Raw genomic sequence first — 15341 nt, 5'->3', positions numbered from 1 at the left:
AAAAAGGGGAGGGGATAAAAACTGATACAATGAAGGTCCTTCTGAGCAGAAGAATGAAGTGAGGGAGCAAGTACTGTAGATATCTGGAATAAGAGTTCCAGGCAGAAGAAATAATGAAAAGCAAAGGTCTAACCAGTACAAAAAGACTGACATCATACCATGCATATTTTCAGACCACGACGCTATGAAACTTGAAGTCAATCATAAGAAAAAATTTGGAAAGACTGCAAATACAGGGAGGTTAAAGAACGTCCTACTAAATAATGGAATGGGTTAACCAGGAAATTAAAAGAGAAATTTAAAAAATACATGGAAGCAAATGAAAATGAAAACACGACAGTCTAAAGCCTATGGGATGCAGCAAAGGCGGTCACAAGAGGGAAGTACATAGCAATATAAGCCTTCCTCAAGGAGCAAGAAAAGTCTCAAATACACAACCTAACCTTACACCTAAAGGAGCTGGAAAAAGAACAGCAAATAAAGCCTAAAACCAGCAGAAGAAGGGAAATAACTAAGATCAGAGCAGAAATAAGTGATACAGAAATTTAAAAAAATAGTAGAACAGATCAATGAAACTAGGAGGTGGTTCTGTGAAAGAATAAGACTGATAAACCCCTAGCCAGACTTATCAAAAAGAGAAAGGACTCAAATAAATAAAATCATAAATGAAAGAGGAGCAATCACAACCAACACTGGAGAAATACAAACAATTATGAGAGAATATTATGAGCAATTATATGCCAACAAATTGGGCAATCTGCAAGAAATGGATAAATTCCTAGAAACATATAAACTACCAAAACTGAAATGGGAAGAAATAGAAAATTTGGGCAGACCCATAACCAGCAAAGAAATTAAATCAATTATCAAAAATCTCTCGACAAGCAAGAGTCCAGGGCCGGATGGCTTCCCAGGGGAATTCTACCAAACATTTAAAGAAGAATTAATACCTATTCTTCTGAAACTGTTCCAAAAAAACAGAAATGGAAGGATAACTTCCAAACTCATTCCATGAGGCCAGCATTACCTTGATTCCAAAACCAGACAAAGACCCCACTAAAAAGGAGAATTACAGACCAATATCCCCAATAAACATGGATGCAAAAATTCTCAACAAGATACTAGCTAATCAAATTTAACAGTACATTAAAAGGATTATTCACCATGATCAAGTAGAATTTATTCCTGGGCTTCAGGGGTGGTTCAATTTCTGCAAAACAACCAATATGATACATCAAATTAATAAAAGAAAGGCTAAGAACCATACAAGAGGATCCTCTCAATAGATGCAGATAAAGCATGTGACAAAATACAGCATCCTTTCTTGATAAAAACCCTCAAGAAAGCAGGGATAGAAGCAGCATACCTCGACATCATAAAGGCCATATACAAAAGACCTATAGCTAATATCATCCTCAATGGGGAAAAACTGACAGCTTTTCCTCTATGGTCATAAACACGACACAGGTGTCCACTCTCACCACTGTTGTTCAACATAGTACCGAAAGTCCTACCCTCAGCAATCAGACAACAAAAAGAAATAAAAGGCATCCAAATTGGCAAGGAAGAAGTCAAACTTTGACTATTCGCAGATGACACGATACTCTGTGTAGAAAACCCAAAAGACCATCAAAAAATTGGTAGAACTGATTCATGAATTCAGCAAAGTCACAGGATATAAAATCAATGTACAGAAATCTGTTGCATTTCTATATACCAATAATGAAGCAGCAGAAAGAGAAATCAAGGAATCAATCCCATTTACAACTGCACCTAAAACCTTAAGACACCTAGGAATAAAGCTAACCAAAGAGGTAAAAGATCTGTATGCTGAAAACTATAGAGCACTTATGAAAGAAATTGAAGAAGACACAAAGAAATGGAAAAACATTCCATGCCCATGGATTGGAAAAATAGTTAAAATGTCTATGCTACCCAAAGCAATCTACTACACATTCAATGCAATTCCTATCAATATACCATCAGCATTTTTCATAGAGCTGGAACAATCAATCCTAAAATTTGTATGGAACCAGAAAAGACCCTGAATAGTCAAAGTAATGTTGAAAAAGAAAACCAAAGCTGTAGGAATCACTATTTTGGACTTCAAGATGAATTACAAAGCTGTCATCATCAAGACAGTATGGTACTGGCACAAACACAGACAACAGATCAATGGAACAGAATAGAGAATCCAGAAATGGACCCTCAACTCGATGGTCAACTCATCTTTGACAAAGCAGGAAAGAATACCCAATGGAAAAAAGATCGTTTCTTCAACAAATGGTGTTGGGAAAACTGGACAGCCACATGCAGAAGAATGAAACTGGACCACTTTCTTACACCATACAAAAAATAAATTCTAAATAGATTAAAGACCTAAATATGAGACAGCAAACTAACAAAATCCTAGAGGAGAAAACAGGCAACAACCTCTTTGACCTAGGCCACAGCTACTTCTTATAAGACCTGTCTCTGGAGGCAAGGGAAACAAAAGCAAAAATGAACTACTGGGACCTCATCAAAATAAAAAGCTTTTGCACAAAGAAGGAAACAATGAACACAACTAAAAGGCAACCAACGGAATGGGAGAAGATATTTGCAAATGACATATCAGATAAAGGGCTAGTATCCAGAATCTATAAAGAACTTATCAAACTCAACACCCAAAAAATAAATAATCCAGTTAAGAAATGGGCAGAAGACATGAACAGACACTTTTCCAAAGACATACAAATGGCTATCAGATACATGAAAAAATGTTCAACATCCCTCAGCATCAGGGAACTACAAATCAAAACCACAATAAGATATCATCTCACACTGGTCACAATGGCTAAAATTAACAACTCAGGAAACAACAAATGTTGGCAAGGATGTGGAGAAAGGGGACTCCTCTTACACTGTTGGTGGGAATGCAAACTGGTGCAACCACTCTGGAAAACAGAATGGAGGTTCCTCAAAAAGCTAAAAGTAGAGCTACCCTATGACCCAGCAATTGCACTATTAGGTATTTATCCAAAGGATATAAACAGTGATTCAAAGGGGCACATGCACCCCAATGTCCACAACAGCCAAACTATGGAAAGAGCCCAGATGTCCATCAACAGATGAATGGATAAAGAAGATGTGATACATAGACACACACACACACACACACAGGAATATTACTCAGCCATTAAAAGAATGAAATCTTGCCATTTACAACGATGTGGATGGAACTAGAGGGTATTACGCTAAGCGAAATAAGTCAGAGAAAGACAAATACCGTATGATTTCACTCATGTGGAATTTAAGAAACAAAACAGATGAACACAGGGGTAAGGGAGGGAAAAATAAAAGCAGAAAGGGAGGCAAACCATAAGAGACTCTTAAAGATGAGAACAAACTGAGGGTTGCTGGAGGGAAGGGGAGGGGATGGGCTAGATGGGTGATGGGCATTAAGGAGGGCACTTGTGATGAGCACTGGGTGTTGTAAGTGAAAAATCACTAAACTCTACTGAAACCAATACTACACTATATGTTAACTAACTTGAATCTAAAAAAGAAAAGGCCTAAGGGAGAACATGCTTGGCAAGTTGAAGAACCAGCACTGAGGTCAGAGGGACAGAAGTGAGGAGGACAGGGGCAGACTTCGGAATGGTGGCCGAGGGCCAGATCACGTTGGGCTTTGGCTTTTATTCCAGCCAAGAAGCAAAGCCATTGGAGGGTTCTGTGCAGAGAACTGACGTGAACAGATTCATGTTTCAGAATGTTCGCTGTGAATGTTGGGTTAAGAACACTTCTGGAGATAAGGCTGCAGGCAGAGAGAGCAGTCAGAAAACCACTGTGACAACCCATGCGAGAGATGGTGGGGGTGCGGATCTGGGTGATAAGAGTCTCATATGGCAAGTGGCCAGATTCTGATTTTTTTTTTTTAAGGGAGAGCACGGGCCAGGAGGGGAGCAGGAAGAGCAGAGGGAGAGGGAGAGAGAGAATCCACACTCAACGCAGAGCCCGATATGGGGCTCAATCCCACAACCCTGACATCATACCTGAGCCAAAACCAAGAGTCGGGACGCTTCACCGACTGTGCCACCCAGGTGCCCCCTGATGCGTTTTGAAGGTACATCTAATAGAACTCAGTGATGGACTGAAGATGGATGTAATGCACAAAAAGAAAACCGTCTGTGATGGAAAAGTCAAAGGTTGCCAGCCTTGGCCAAAGCCCCTGGAAAGACAGATCTTCCATCTATCAAAATGCAGAAGACTGCAAAAGGGGCAGGCTTTGAGTAGAAAGCAAGAGTTCTCTGCAGGACATTTTAAGACATGTAGGAGCTATCTTAGACATTAAAGTGAATATGCCAAGTAGATAGACAGACATGAGTCTGAAATTCAGGGGGTAGACAAAAGCTGGAGATACAAAATCATGGATTTATCAGAATACAAACAATATTTAAAGGCACAGGGTTACCATGAGGTCACTTAAGGCAATGTTGCTCAAGCTTTAATGTCTGTATGAATCACCTAGATTTGGAAAACATGCAGATTTTTATTCACTAGGTCTGAACTGAGGCCTTAGGTTCTACATTTCCAACAAGCTCTCAGGTGATGCTGATGCTAACCCTCAGACCACACTTGGAGTACAAAGGACCTAGGGATAAGTGTGGACAGAAAAGAGGTTCCCTGCCTGCCCCCTGCGATACTCTAATATCAGAAGTTGAAAGGATGCAAAAGGACTGGCAAAGGAAACTGAGAAAGACAATCAAATGTGATATTTTGGAAGCTAAGTAAAGAAAATGTTCTAAGAAGGAGTGTAATCAACAACTTTAAGTGCTGGTGAGAGGTCAAGAAAGAGGAGAACTGAGAAAGAGCCACTGAATTAGACAGCTGAGTGCAGTCCAGTGCAGTGGTGAACTGCTCAAGAGCACTGTGGGCAATGGTGGGAACAAACATAAACGGGGGGTGTTCAAGACATATGGTAAGAAAGGACAGCAATGTGGGATCAAAGGTATTTTTTTTTTTAATTTCACTTATTTATTTGAGAGAGAGAGACAGAGATAGTGACAGATAGAGTGGGAGAGGGGAGGAGAGGGAGAAGCTGACTCCCCGCTGAGCAGGGAGCCCCAAGCAGGACTCGATCTCAGGACCCTGGGATCATGACCTGAGCCGAAGGCAGACGCTTCACCAACTGAGCCACCCAGGCGCCCCAAAGGTATTTTTATAAGATTTAGCATTATAAAGATAAGACAGCTGATGGGAACAAGGAATAACTGATTACCTGGGAAAGAGGAGCTGCAGAGATATCCTTCTATAGGTCCAGTGGGGGGGGACCCAGGCACAAATGGAGGAGGTCGTTTCAGTTAGGGACATAACATCAATGCAAAGCAGAGAAGGCAGAACATGCACACATATGGACACAGCCAAGTGTGTGATGGTTTCGACAGTGCAATCATGAGGAGTTTCTCGGTGACAAACAATGGCCTCAGATAGCACAGGATGGAGAAGAAGGTATGAGAAGTTGTAAGTGACATAAGCATGAAAGCAGTATGTGAAAGCAATGGACCACAGACATGGAGTAGGACTGCTGGACCACCACAGGGCACAACGTGGACTTTAGCGGCCATGGGCTTACAGCCAGACCTGCTGGTGTGGCCCTGGATAGGTCTCCAGCCTCACCTAGTCCCTTGAGGACTGGGGCTAGAAGGGGGAGAGGGATGGTACAGCATTCTGCCAGCTGAGGACAACGCAGGCATAGAAAGGCAGGGAACTGATCCCATGTTGCCCCAAGCAAGCTAGGCCTCAAAGGAGGGACATGAGGGCACACGTGGAGTGAACGGTGGTGTAAAGATGGAGATGATGTGGGGTGCCCGGGTGGCTCAGTCAGTTAAGCATCTGCCTTCAGCTCAGGTCATGATCCCAGGGTCCTATGATCGAGCCCTGCATCAGGCTCCCTGCTCAGCAGGGGAGTCTGCTTCTCCCTCTCCCTCCCTCCCTGCTCGTGCGCGTGCTCTCTCTCTCAAATAAGTAAGTAAAATCTTTTTTTAAAAAATGGAGATGATGTGGCGCAGTCAAAACAATGTTGGGATCAAGGTTTCTGAGAGAGTGGGTCCAAAGATGGGAGACAGGTGTCAAACTGTGGGCCATACAAAACAGGATGGTGTTGACGTAGTTCCTGAGAAAGGCAAACTTGAAGGTCCCGTGTCGGAGCAAGCAGCTGGGGTGGGCTGGAAGGCCAGATCTTTTATACATTACACCGACACTCTCTCTCCATGCGTTCATCTCTTGGCCTGGCCTGACTGTGAACTCCCCAGACTGAGGCACCGGGTCTTACCTACCTTGGTATCGCTGGGCCTAACAAAGCACGTGGCACACAGGGAGCACTCAGTAGTCGTGTCTGCTGAATGCAATCCTCTCAACGCTAAGGACGGTACAAAACACATGTGGCTTACAATAAATATTTAATGGAGACATCAATTTAGTCAACAACAACATTTCAGAAAAGGAAGATGGGCCCAGAGGTCAAGCCAAAACCGAAAGGATAAATTACATTCAGCAGTGTTTACTGACAACACATAGACAATGTAAGTAAGCTGCTGGATAGTTGTTTAATGCTACAAACACAAAACTAGATGAAGAGCCCCTGCCACTCATCGGATTTTCTCCAGAATATTTCTTCATGTTACAAATGGAAGGTGTTTAATAACAGCCATATTCTGTGGTACTCAATTTGCTGTCTATCACGTCAACTAATATGTTTTGTACTGGGCAGTAGAGAAGATACCAAAGTTAATACGACAAGGTCTCTGTCCTTAAGGGAAATATAGTGTTGCTGAGGAGATAAGGAAGGAATGCACAAAATGTTACATAACCAGAAAAAGAGCAAGAACAAGGCAGTATGGCTAATTCTCAGAAAAAGGGGAGGGGGGAATAAGAGAGAAGTGAGTGCTAGGAATACAGAGGTGGGTGGTATTGCCAGGCACTAGACAGGTGCAGACAACAGTAAGGACACACAGAACATGGCCAGATAAGAAACGGGCAGCTACTTCAAAAATAAACTGTAGAAGGAGACAACAGTGACCACCGTGATCAGATCCCGTGTCTTCTAGATGTAAAATGTCAGTGCGGATGGTATCACTTGTTCTCCGCTATGACCTCTAGTACTTACTGGGTTAAACTTCACTTGACATAGGTCGTAACTGGTCCTGTGTTACTCCCCTCCAGAAGAAACCAAAATCGTTATATTACCACTTTCCATTTTGAGAGTTTTGACTTAAAAAGACCTGAGCACCACCCTTGCAACTGCTGAGAAATGCTAAAACTGGCTTCAATTTCATGACATAACTATCGGTTTGGCCAGTCTACACTATTGGATTGTATGCATTATTCATGCACATTTTGACAAAAATAGCATTAAGAGGAAAACCTAGCAATAAAGCCTTTCTTGAGCAACTGATCTCAACATATTTCTAAAAAGGAAAGTGAACAGACAGTAAGAAAACCAATATATTTTGAAGTTATAATATCCAAAAAGCAGGAATTTTGGTGAAAACTGCTATCTCCATCAGAGCAATTCTAAACAATAACAGCCACAAAATTATTTAACTGGTAACAAATGTTTCAAAAATAATTCCTTAGAAGATTATCAGAGATTCACCAAGCCAAGCACCCTGAATTGTCCCTCCCCTTAGCTACTTTTTCATTCCCCCCACCCCGCGCCCCGCTCTCTGTGAGCAGGTCTCATAGCCCCAACCAGATTGTAAAGTCCTCAAGAACAAATTTTATCTTTTAGCACCACCTCACCCCGGTCACTCCCCATCTGCCATCCGTCCTCTCCTACATGGAATCCAGAGTGGAGGGAGCGCACACACTGTATGAGATCAGCAAGCACTACTGATTGTCTTGTGCTTGCACTGAATACCAATATATTTTTAGGGAGGACAGAAATATCAGTGGCATTTGTTCAAAACCTGCGTTCAACATTTAGAGAGGAACTCAGGGATTTAGGAAGATAGGGTAACCAGCACAGTACCATGAAGAGGTGTCAACGAGGGAGCACAAAAGAAGAATTGGTTAATTCTGCCACGGGGAGTCAGCAAAGACTACTCCAGGAAGGAGGTAATTTAGAGGTATTTGAGAGCTCTGGTAGGAGAAGAGGTAGCAATCCAGTAAAAGTGGAACAGAAAGGGTAGGAATATGAAGAAGGACCCACTCTCTTCTTCCCTTAAGCAGTTCTTTCTATTATTTCTATACTTCATTTGCTTGCAGAACAGTTTTTTCCACAGAACCAGTTTTCCTTTAGTTTCTCCTTGTATCTTGTTGCTTCAGTGTGCATGATTGGCTTAGCCCCCAATGTACCAGGAAGTGGTCACTTTATAGTAAGATCAGCAATTTCACTCAACATAACCATTTCATTTCTTTTCTTAAACACACATACATACACTTATACACACACACAAAATTAGATGTTGCTCCTTTTAAATCATGTTACACAACAGAATTCAACCAAATTGTGAATAAGAAATCTATCTGCTTCACGCAATTTTATGAAATCTTTAGTCACTGAGCATACTTGAAAAATAATGTAAAAATGATCAAGTGATCCCATAGCGCTGGAAAAATTAGTCTATACTGTATGCTTGCATCAAGGTTTTGTCTCACCCGCTGTATTAGATTTTCATTGATCCTGCTTAACTGCAAAAACCTAAAGGGACATAAGAGAAAAGTAGCTAAGGGAAAACAGGAAGTCACATGGCCTTTAAGTCTAAACAAATAAAATTATCCTGTTATTTTAAAGGAAGTAACAGAAGTTGTAAGCAACTTTAAAAAAGAAGATTAAACACTTAGTCAAAATTTACCAATATTTTAAGAGAAGAATCTTTAAAAGTATTTTTACATCTTTTAAATATTAGCTTGAGTTTATCTTTTCTATGAGTCAGAAATTAAAAATAAGCTGTAAATGAAGTATAGGTTTGCATACGTTTTCTTGGTCTTATTTAACTCCACATCTAGTAGCCTGCTGTCACTATCATGCTTCAGGGCTGGAGGAAGGCTGAGGTGGCTAATGCAGTAAGTGAAGGGAGTAAGGGGACAAGACTGATTTGAGGACACAGACAGAACGTGGATCATGTCAAGAGCCTTGAAGGCCTGTTAAAGAGTCTGATTTTTATTCTCAATGCAATGAGAAGCCACCGCAGGATTTTAGGCATGGGAATGCAATGAGGTGACTGTCTACAAAGTGTCACTGTGGGTGGTGTATACAGAGTGAACTTCAGGAGGGCAAGGCTGGAAGCATGGTAGTTAAGAGGCTGGACATGAGTGAGTATGGCCCACGTGATAATGAGAGCTCAGTGTGCCGGATGTTGTTTTAAGTATAAATATTTATCACTATAAGTTCATGACCCATTTGCAGATGAAGAAATGAGGCACAGAAAAGTGAAGTAACTTTCCAAAGGATATAGGAATTGGTAGAGCCATAATTTATCAACAGCCTCCAGCCCCAGGCACCTACCTTTTAACCCTATAGTAAGAGAACATACATGGCTTTGAGGTATGATTTTAAGATAGAATGGACAAGCTTTGGGCTGGGTTTCACGGATGTGGCACATCAACGTCACAAACTGCTCCTAGGTTTCTGGCTTTAGAAGAGGAAGGAGGTGCCATTTACTAAAATGAGGCAAACTCCAGGAGGAAGAGGAGGAGGAGGATCTAGGAGAAAGATCAAAAATTCATTTATTTATCCAGCTGATAGCTGAGTATGTAAGTCTCTAATAAGAGGTCAGGGTTAGAGATGTAAATTTGGGAACTGTGGTGGTCAGACTAATAGTTCCCCAAACATGTCCATGTCCTAACCTCCAGAACCCTGTGGATATATTACCTGACATGATAAGAGGACTCTGCAGATGTGACTGAATTAAGGACCTTACGATGTGGAGGTTACCCTGGATTACCTGGGTGGGCCCCCTGTAATCCCTAAGGTCCTTGAGAAAAAGTGAGGGAGAAAAGTCAGAGTCAGAGAGAGCGAGCCTGGAAGATGTCACACTGCCGGCTTTGAGGATGGAGGATGGGGCCTCAAGTCAATAGATGCAGGTAGTCTCCAGAAACTAAAAAAGGAAAGGAAATAGATTCTCTCCCAGAGCCTTCAGAAGAAACACAGCTCTAACCAAGACCTTGACTTTAGGACTTCTGACCTCCAGGACTGTAAGAAAACAAATCTGCACTGTTCAAGCACATTCATGGTAATTTGCTATAGCAGCAACAGGAAATTAGTACAGGAATTTTAAGTTAGTATTTAAAATGATGTGGTATTGAAAGGGAAGGTGGAAGAACAAGAACCAAACAGAAGTTCTTGAGAGGGTACAAGGAGATGGGTACATGAACAAATGAGGAGGGGATGGCTTTCACTAAGGAAGGACATTTCTTCTTTTGTGACAGAAAGGAAGAAGGAAGCAGGAAGGGAGGTTGATGTGCAAAGATTGTAGTGAGAAGATGAAGTCATTCCTAAATGATGGCTTTTATGATCTTAATGAATTATATGGCTAGGTCATTAGCAGCCCAAGGCTTGAACCCGGGGCATCGGACTCTTAACTTTAATGAAGTTATACACTTCATCAAATGATTTTCAAGATTTCTAGTAGGAAATAGTAGGAGTGGCCACAGAAAGGGAACTCTGTGCAGGCAAATACAACACAACTCAGGTGAGTCATTCAGGGCAGGAAGGAGCGAAGGCATGGCACCTGTCCCTCTCCTTCATTTCTGCAACCATGGTAGAACATGCTGATTGACCTAGACACTTGCACTCAGCCTCAGGATCCTTCTCAACACAGCAAACCATAAAGCAGCAAGTACTGCAAACCAATCTGAATTGGCACTTGAGCTGTGATGTATTTGCCAGTCCTCACCTGGGGACTACAGTTCTTTTTATCTTTTCCTCCCAGAGGAGATGATTTTGGAGAGTGTTTTGAGTGCTAAAATATGACTGAGAAGCAGAAAGAGGACAGTAGCTGCTAAATGTCTATCAAGAAGAGAATGATCAAGAAAACAGTGGTGAATCATATCCCGGACTTTTACACAACCTTTAAAAAGAATGAGCACAAACAATGAATCATGGAACACTACATCAAAAACTAATGATGTAATGTATGGTAATTAACATAATAAAGTAAAAAAATTTAAAAAAAATTTGTTTTTTAAATAAAATAAATTTAAAAAATGAGTTAGAGTTGTACTACTGATGGGAAAGATTTCCAAGTTACGCTGTTACATGAAAATGCAGATCCGGAACAACCATACAGCTACTTCCACTCCTGACTCACAACAAAACAAAGCTGTACAAACACGTACACATATACAGGGGACTGCTTTAAAAAGGCCTGGAAGAGAATGGATCAGGCTGTCACTAAGAACTTCCAAGGAAGAGTGCATAATTAGGATAAGGGATGAATGGAAAACTTCACTGGGTAATGCACTTATTTTCACACTGAATTATTTATAACAATTTTTCTTAATGAACATTAAATTTGTTTTTTGTTTTTTTTTTAAAAAAAGAACACAAAAGTTGAGCTGAAGTGTCTGGGCTCTTTTATATTCAGACCTCTTTGCATTTAATCCTATGATCCCTCTAGTGACCTTCCTTTTTGGATGCCCCAAACGGAAGGAATACAGAAGATAACTCTATTGGATTTGGCACAGGGTAGGTGTGAAAACATGTTTGCAGCCTCCAGTGTCATTCCCCCTCCCCTCCCACCTCCCTCACTCATGTTAAATACTTCCTTTGCCCTGTCAATCATCCCACTGCTTTCAAATCCTAGCTTCACTTTCTCTTCCCAGTGAGTCACTCTTTCACAAATGCCTATCTTTTCTCTATTCCAAAATTTGGCTATTAAAATTACTTTTCCCATTCTTTTGATTATATCATACTTCCCACAATAAAGGTCCTATTAGCTCTGTTTATCTCATGTAATGAATCTCTTCTCCAAAAGCCCACCAAACAATCATTTTCCCTGTCTTAGATGATCACACTGTTTTAATTTCCTCAACCCGATCTTCTTTAGTTCTCATTTCTATTACCTCTCACTGTGCTTCCTTTAATCTCCTACTTTGAATGTGATCCTTTCACTCCCTATCCACCGGGGTCTCCTGCCTCCATGGTCAAGTTCTACAAGAACAGTAATTGCGTACATCCATCTATTCTGTAAGAACTTGATTTCCTCACATAAGAGAGTTGTTCTCAGCCTCACTCATCTCCAGCCACTCCCCCCACCCACACCTACCTCAAAAACTCTGAAATAAATTTTTCAAAGGTCAAAACTACTTAGTGGGCCATCCCCTTCCAAGCCATTTAGCTCCCCCACATATGTCTATTTTTGGAGCACCTAGTACGCATCAGGCCCAGTCCTAAACACAGTTTAAGCATAGGAACTCATTTAATCCTGACTCAGCCTGTTGAAATGGATATACTTATCCCCATTTTAAATATGTGTCAACACAGAACCCGAGAGGTCACAGAACTTGTCCAAGGTCACACAGCCAGCTAATGTCAGAGGCAGGATTCCAATTTAGACAATGGAGTCCATGCTTATCAGTTTGTCAGTTTTTTGGCATGTATTTCTGAGGCAAAATTAAGCACTTTTCTCTGCCATACTGTGGTCTCACCTCTACTTTGGCACTCAGCATACTGTACTGTAACCACATGTTACTCATCTGTATCCTTTGAGGATACAGAGTACTCTCTGATGACAGAAACTGTCCCTTTCTCTATCCTTAGACATGTAATAGCACCCGGAACTAGGAGGTATTTAATGGTCACTGAATAAAGGCAAAAAATCAAATTCATGAGTTTTAACAGCACTCCCCCTCTAGCCTAGCATACACCGTCAACACAGGCAGACCCATTTTCAACTCTCAGGCTCCTGCCTCAAGAACACAACATGAAAGACAGATCGTTTGGGAGCGGTAGTGCTACCTCAGCTGCTCGGTCCAGGACACTGCAGGTGACATCTACTCTCAGCAGACATTTAGGTGGTGGGCTTCAACTCAATTCACCAACGACACAGAAGGCAGGATGCTAGAGTTACCTGATAGCGCATCATAGAACTCGTCCTCACTGAGGATGCTGTGAGGTGGTGAGCCTTCAGCCAGAGACCGTTCTAATTCATGATGCTCGGTGGCCAGAGTCTCCAGTGCTTCTGACAAAATTTTGTTTTTTTCTTGCTCCTGCTCCAATTTAAAATTCCTCACCTAGAACAAAACAGATATACAAGAAAAGACTTCAGAGTGACAGGAGCCACAGACTTACGCATGAAGGATATAAAATTTATTTGCTTTTGATCCAGTTCAAACGCAACATCAGAAATGAAAACAGTTGTGTTATATACACGCATGTATGAATGAGCACACTTACTAAGCCAATTCTGTTCTTCCCGTGGGGCCTTTTCTTACAACAGCCCTAGCTAATGAAAACAGATTAAGACTAGCAAATTTGGCTCAAAGGATTAACAGGAGCCAATTCAGAAATCAGATAAAATTTTTTAAAAACACAGAGTATCTCTCTCAACATTAATCATGAGATTAAGTTAGTTTTTGAACAAAATAATTAAAACCATTCTGAGTATTAAAATGTGTACCACATCAAAGTGTTAAGATATAAATGGGCCACCTGGGTGGCTCAGTCGGTTAAGTATCCAACTCTTCTGATTTTGGCTCAGGTCATGATCGCAGGGTGGTGAGATCAAGCCCCGAGTTGGGCTCGCACTCAGCGGGGAGTCTGCTCAAGATTCTCTCCCCTCCTCTGTGCCGCCCACCCTGCTCGCACTCTCCCTTATTAAAAAAAAAAAAAATTTTTAAAGCCTAAGATATAATCCTCTAGTTTACTTCCAAAATAGCTGATACGTGAAAGGAAACGAGAGGCCAGGCAATGACATTTTGACTTCAATTTTTCAATTCCATATTTTGGTTACGGTTCCATATTTTACCTTGAATTTAGTACACTAGCAACAACAACAAAAAGAGATTATAAACAAGGCAAAGACTGGTTTCATTTTTCATCTTTTAATGAAATGATCTACTCATCCTACCTAATTCAAGAGCATCTCAAACTTTGCAGTTAACGAACACCTCCTGAAATTTAAGCAAGCTGACCCTCCCTCCTACAAAATAGCAGGTGCTAGATTTGGTGCGAACAGTTTCACCTGTCTTGGTGTAAGAACTCTAGGAATCACAACTTTTCTGTAATCTCCCTCAACTTCCAGAAAAGAGATCTACCATTACCCACTGTGCAATCTCAGAAGTCTCGCGTTCTTTAGCTGCCTCACTTAAAAATTAGATTATTAGACAAAGGTGGAATCCTCTACCAGTAGTCTTCAACTTTTTTTTTTAACTTTAGCGAAGCAGACTCTTTCTCAAAAATAACCCCAACACATGAAACAGATGTTTTAGAAAGCTGCGCTGGCTAACACTGGTACAATCAGGAGCACTATGGCTTTCTCTCCCCTCCATCCGAAGTGGGGACTGTTCCAACAGTTTGAAAAACTCTGGATATGGGGACTCCACAACCTCCTCCAGGTGGAAGTTCTGATGGGTCCTGGAAGCCGCAGAACTCAGCTGCTCTCTAAATTAGTTTCTCTGCTGAATCTCACCCTTTCACCTCCTGACACTCCCTGGCACCTTCTCCTCCCTGTAGTTCTGACTCCAGAGTCCTTTGTGGCCCTGAGTTGCTGAGAGCCGCACACCAGGTTCAACACTGAGAGTCCTGGACAGAACTTAAAAATAAAGCTTTAATAAAATGCTACATTCATAAAAGAGAGTGAAACATTTATTATCTTGGGAATAGTTCCAGTCCTCAGGCACCTTAGCGTTTATGATTACAGCAATGAGATTATCATTAGAGCTGTGATCACGAAATAAGAATAGCAATGAATGGTTCCATACAAATTTTAGGACTGTTTGTTCCAGCACTTTGAAAAATGTCATTGGAATTTTGATCGGGATGGCACTGAAGGTATAGACTGCACTACTGGGTATTTACCCCAAAGACACAGATGTAGTGAAAAGAAGGGCCATATGCACCCCAATGTTCATAGCAGCAATGTCTACAATAGCCAAACTGTGGAAAGAGCCGAGATGCCCTTCAACAGATGAATGGATAAAGAAGATGTGGTCCATATATACAATGGAATATTACTCAGCCATCAGAAAGGATGAATACCCAACTTTTACATCAACATGGATGGGACTGGAGGAGATTATGCTAAGTGAAATAAGTCAAGCAGAGAAAGTCAATTATCATATGGTTTCACTTATTTGTGGAACATAAGGAATAGCATGGAGGACATTAGGAGAAGGAAGGGAAAAATGAAGGGGGG

At 41.3% G+C, this 15341-nt stretch overlaps 1 protein-coding gene across 7 annotated transcripts in view; it reads right to left on the bottom strand.

The window, feature by feature from the left end:
* OSBPL1A (oxysterol binding protein like 1A) overlaps positions 1-15341 on the bottom strand; it is a 218802-nt gene that overhangs the window by 80048 nt on the left and 123413 nt on the right. For 6 of the 7 annotated variants that reach the window (XM_032421388.1, XM_032421389.1, XM_032421386.1 and 3 more), the window contains one exon: positions 13056-13218. In XM_032421388.1, coding sequence (XP_032277279.1) covers positions 13056-13218 — 163 coding nt within the window. Of the gene's footprint in view, positions 1-7782; positions 7882-13055; positions 13219-15341 lie in introns of those variants that run through there. The other variant, XM_032421391.1, reaches the window with a different exon arrangement.

This window comes from Phoca vitulina, unplaced genomic scaffold (assembly GCF_004348235.1).
Source record: "Phoca vitulina isolate PV1807 unplaced genomic scaffold, GSC_HSeal_1.0 scaffold24, whole genome shotgun sequence".
In the NCBI taxonomy this organism is placed as follows: Eukaryota; Metazoa; Chordata; class Mammalia; order Carnivora; family Phocidae; genus Phoca; species Phoca vitulina.
This window is presented reverse-complemented; position numbering and strand designations above follow the sequence as displayed.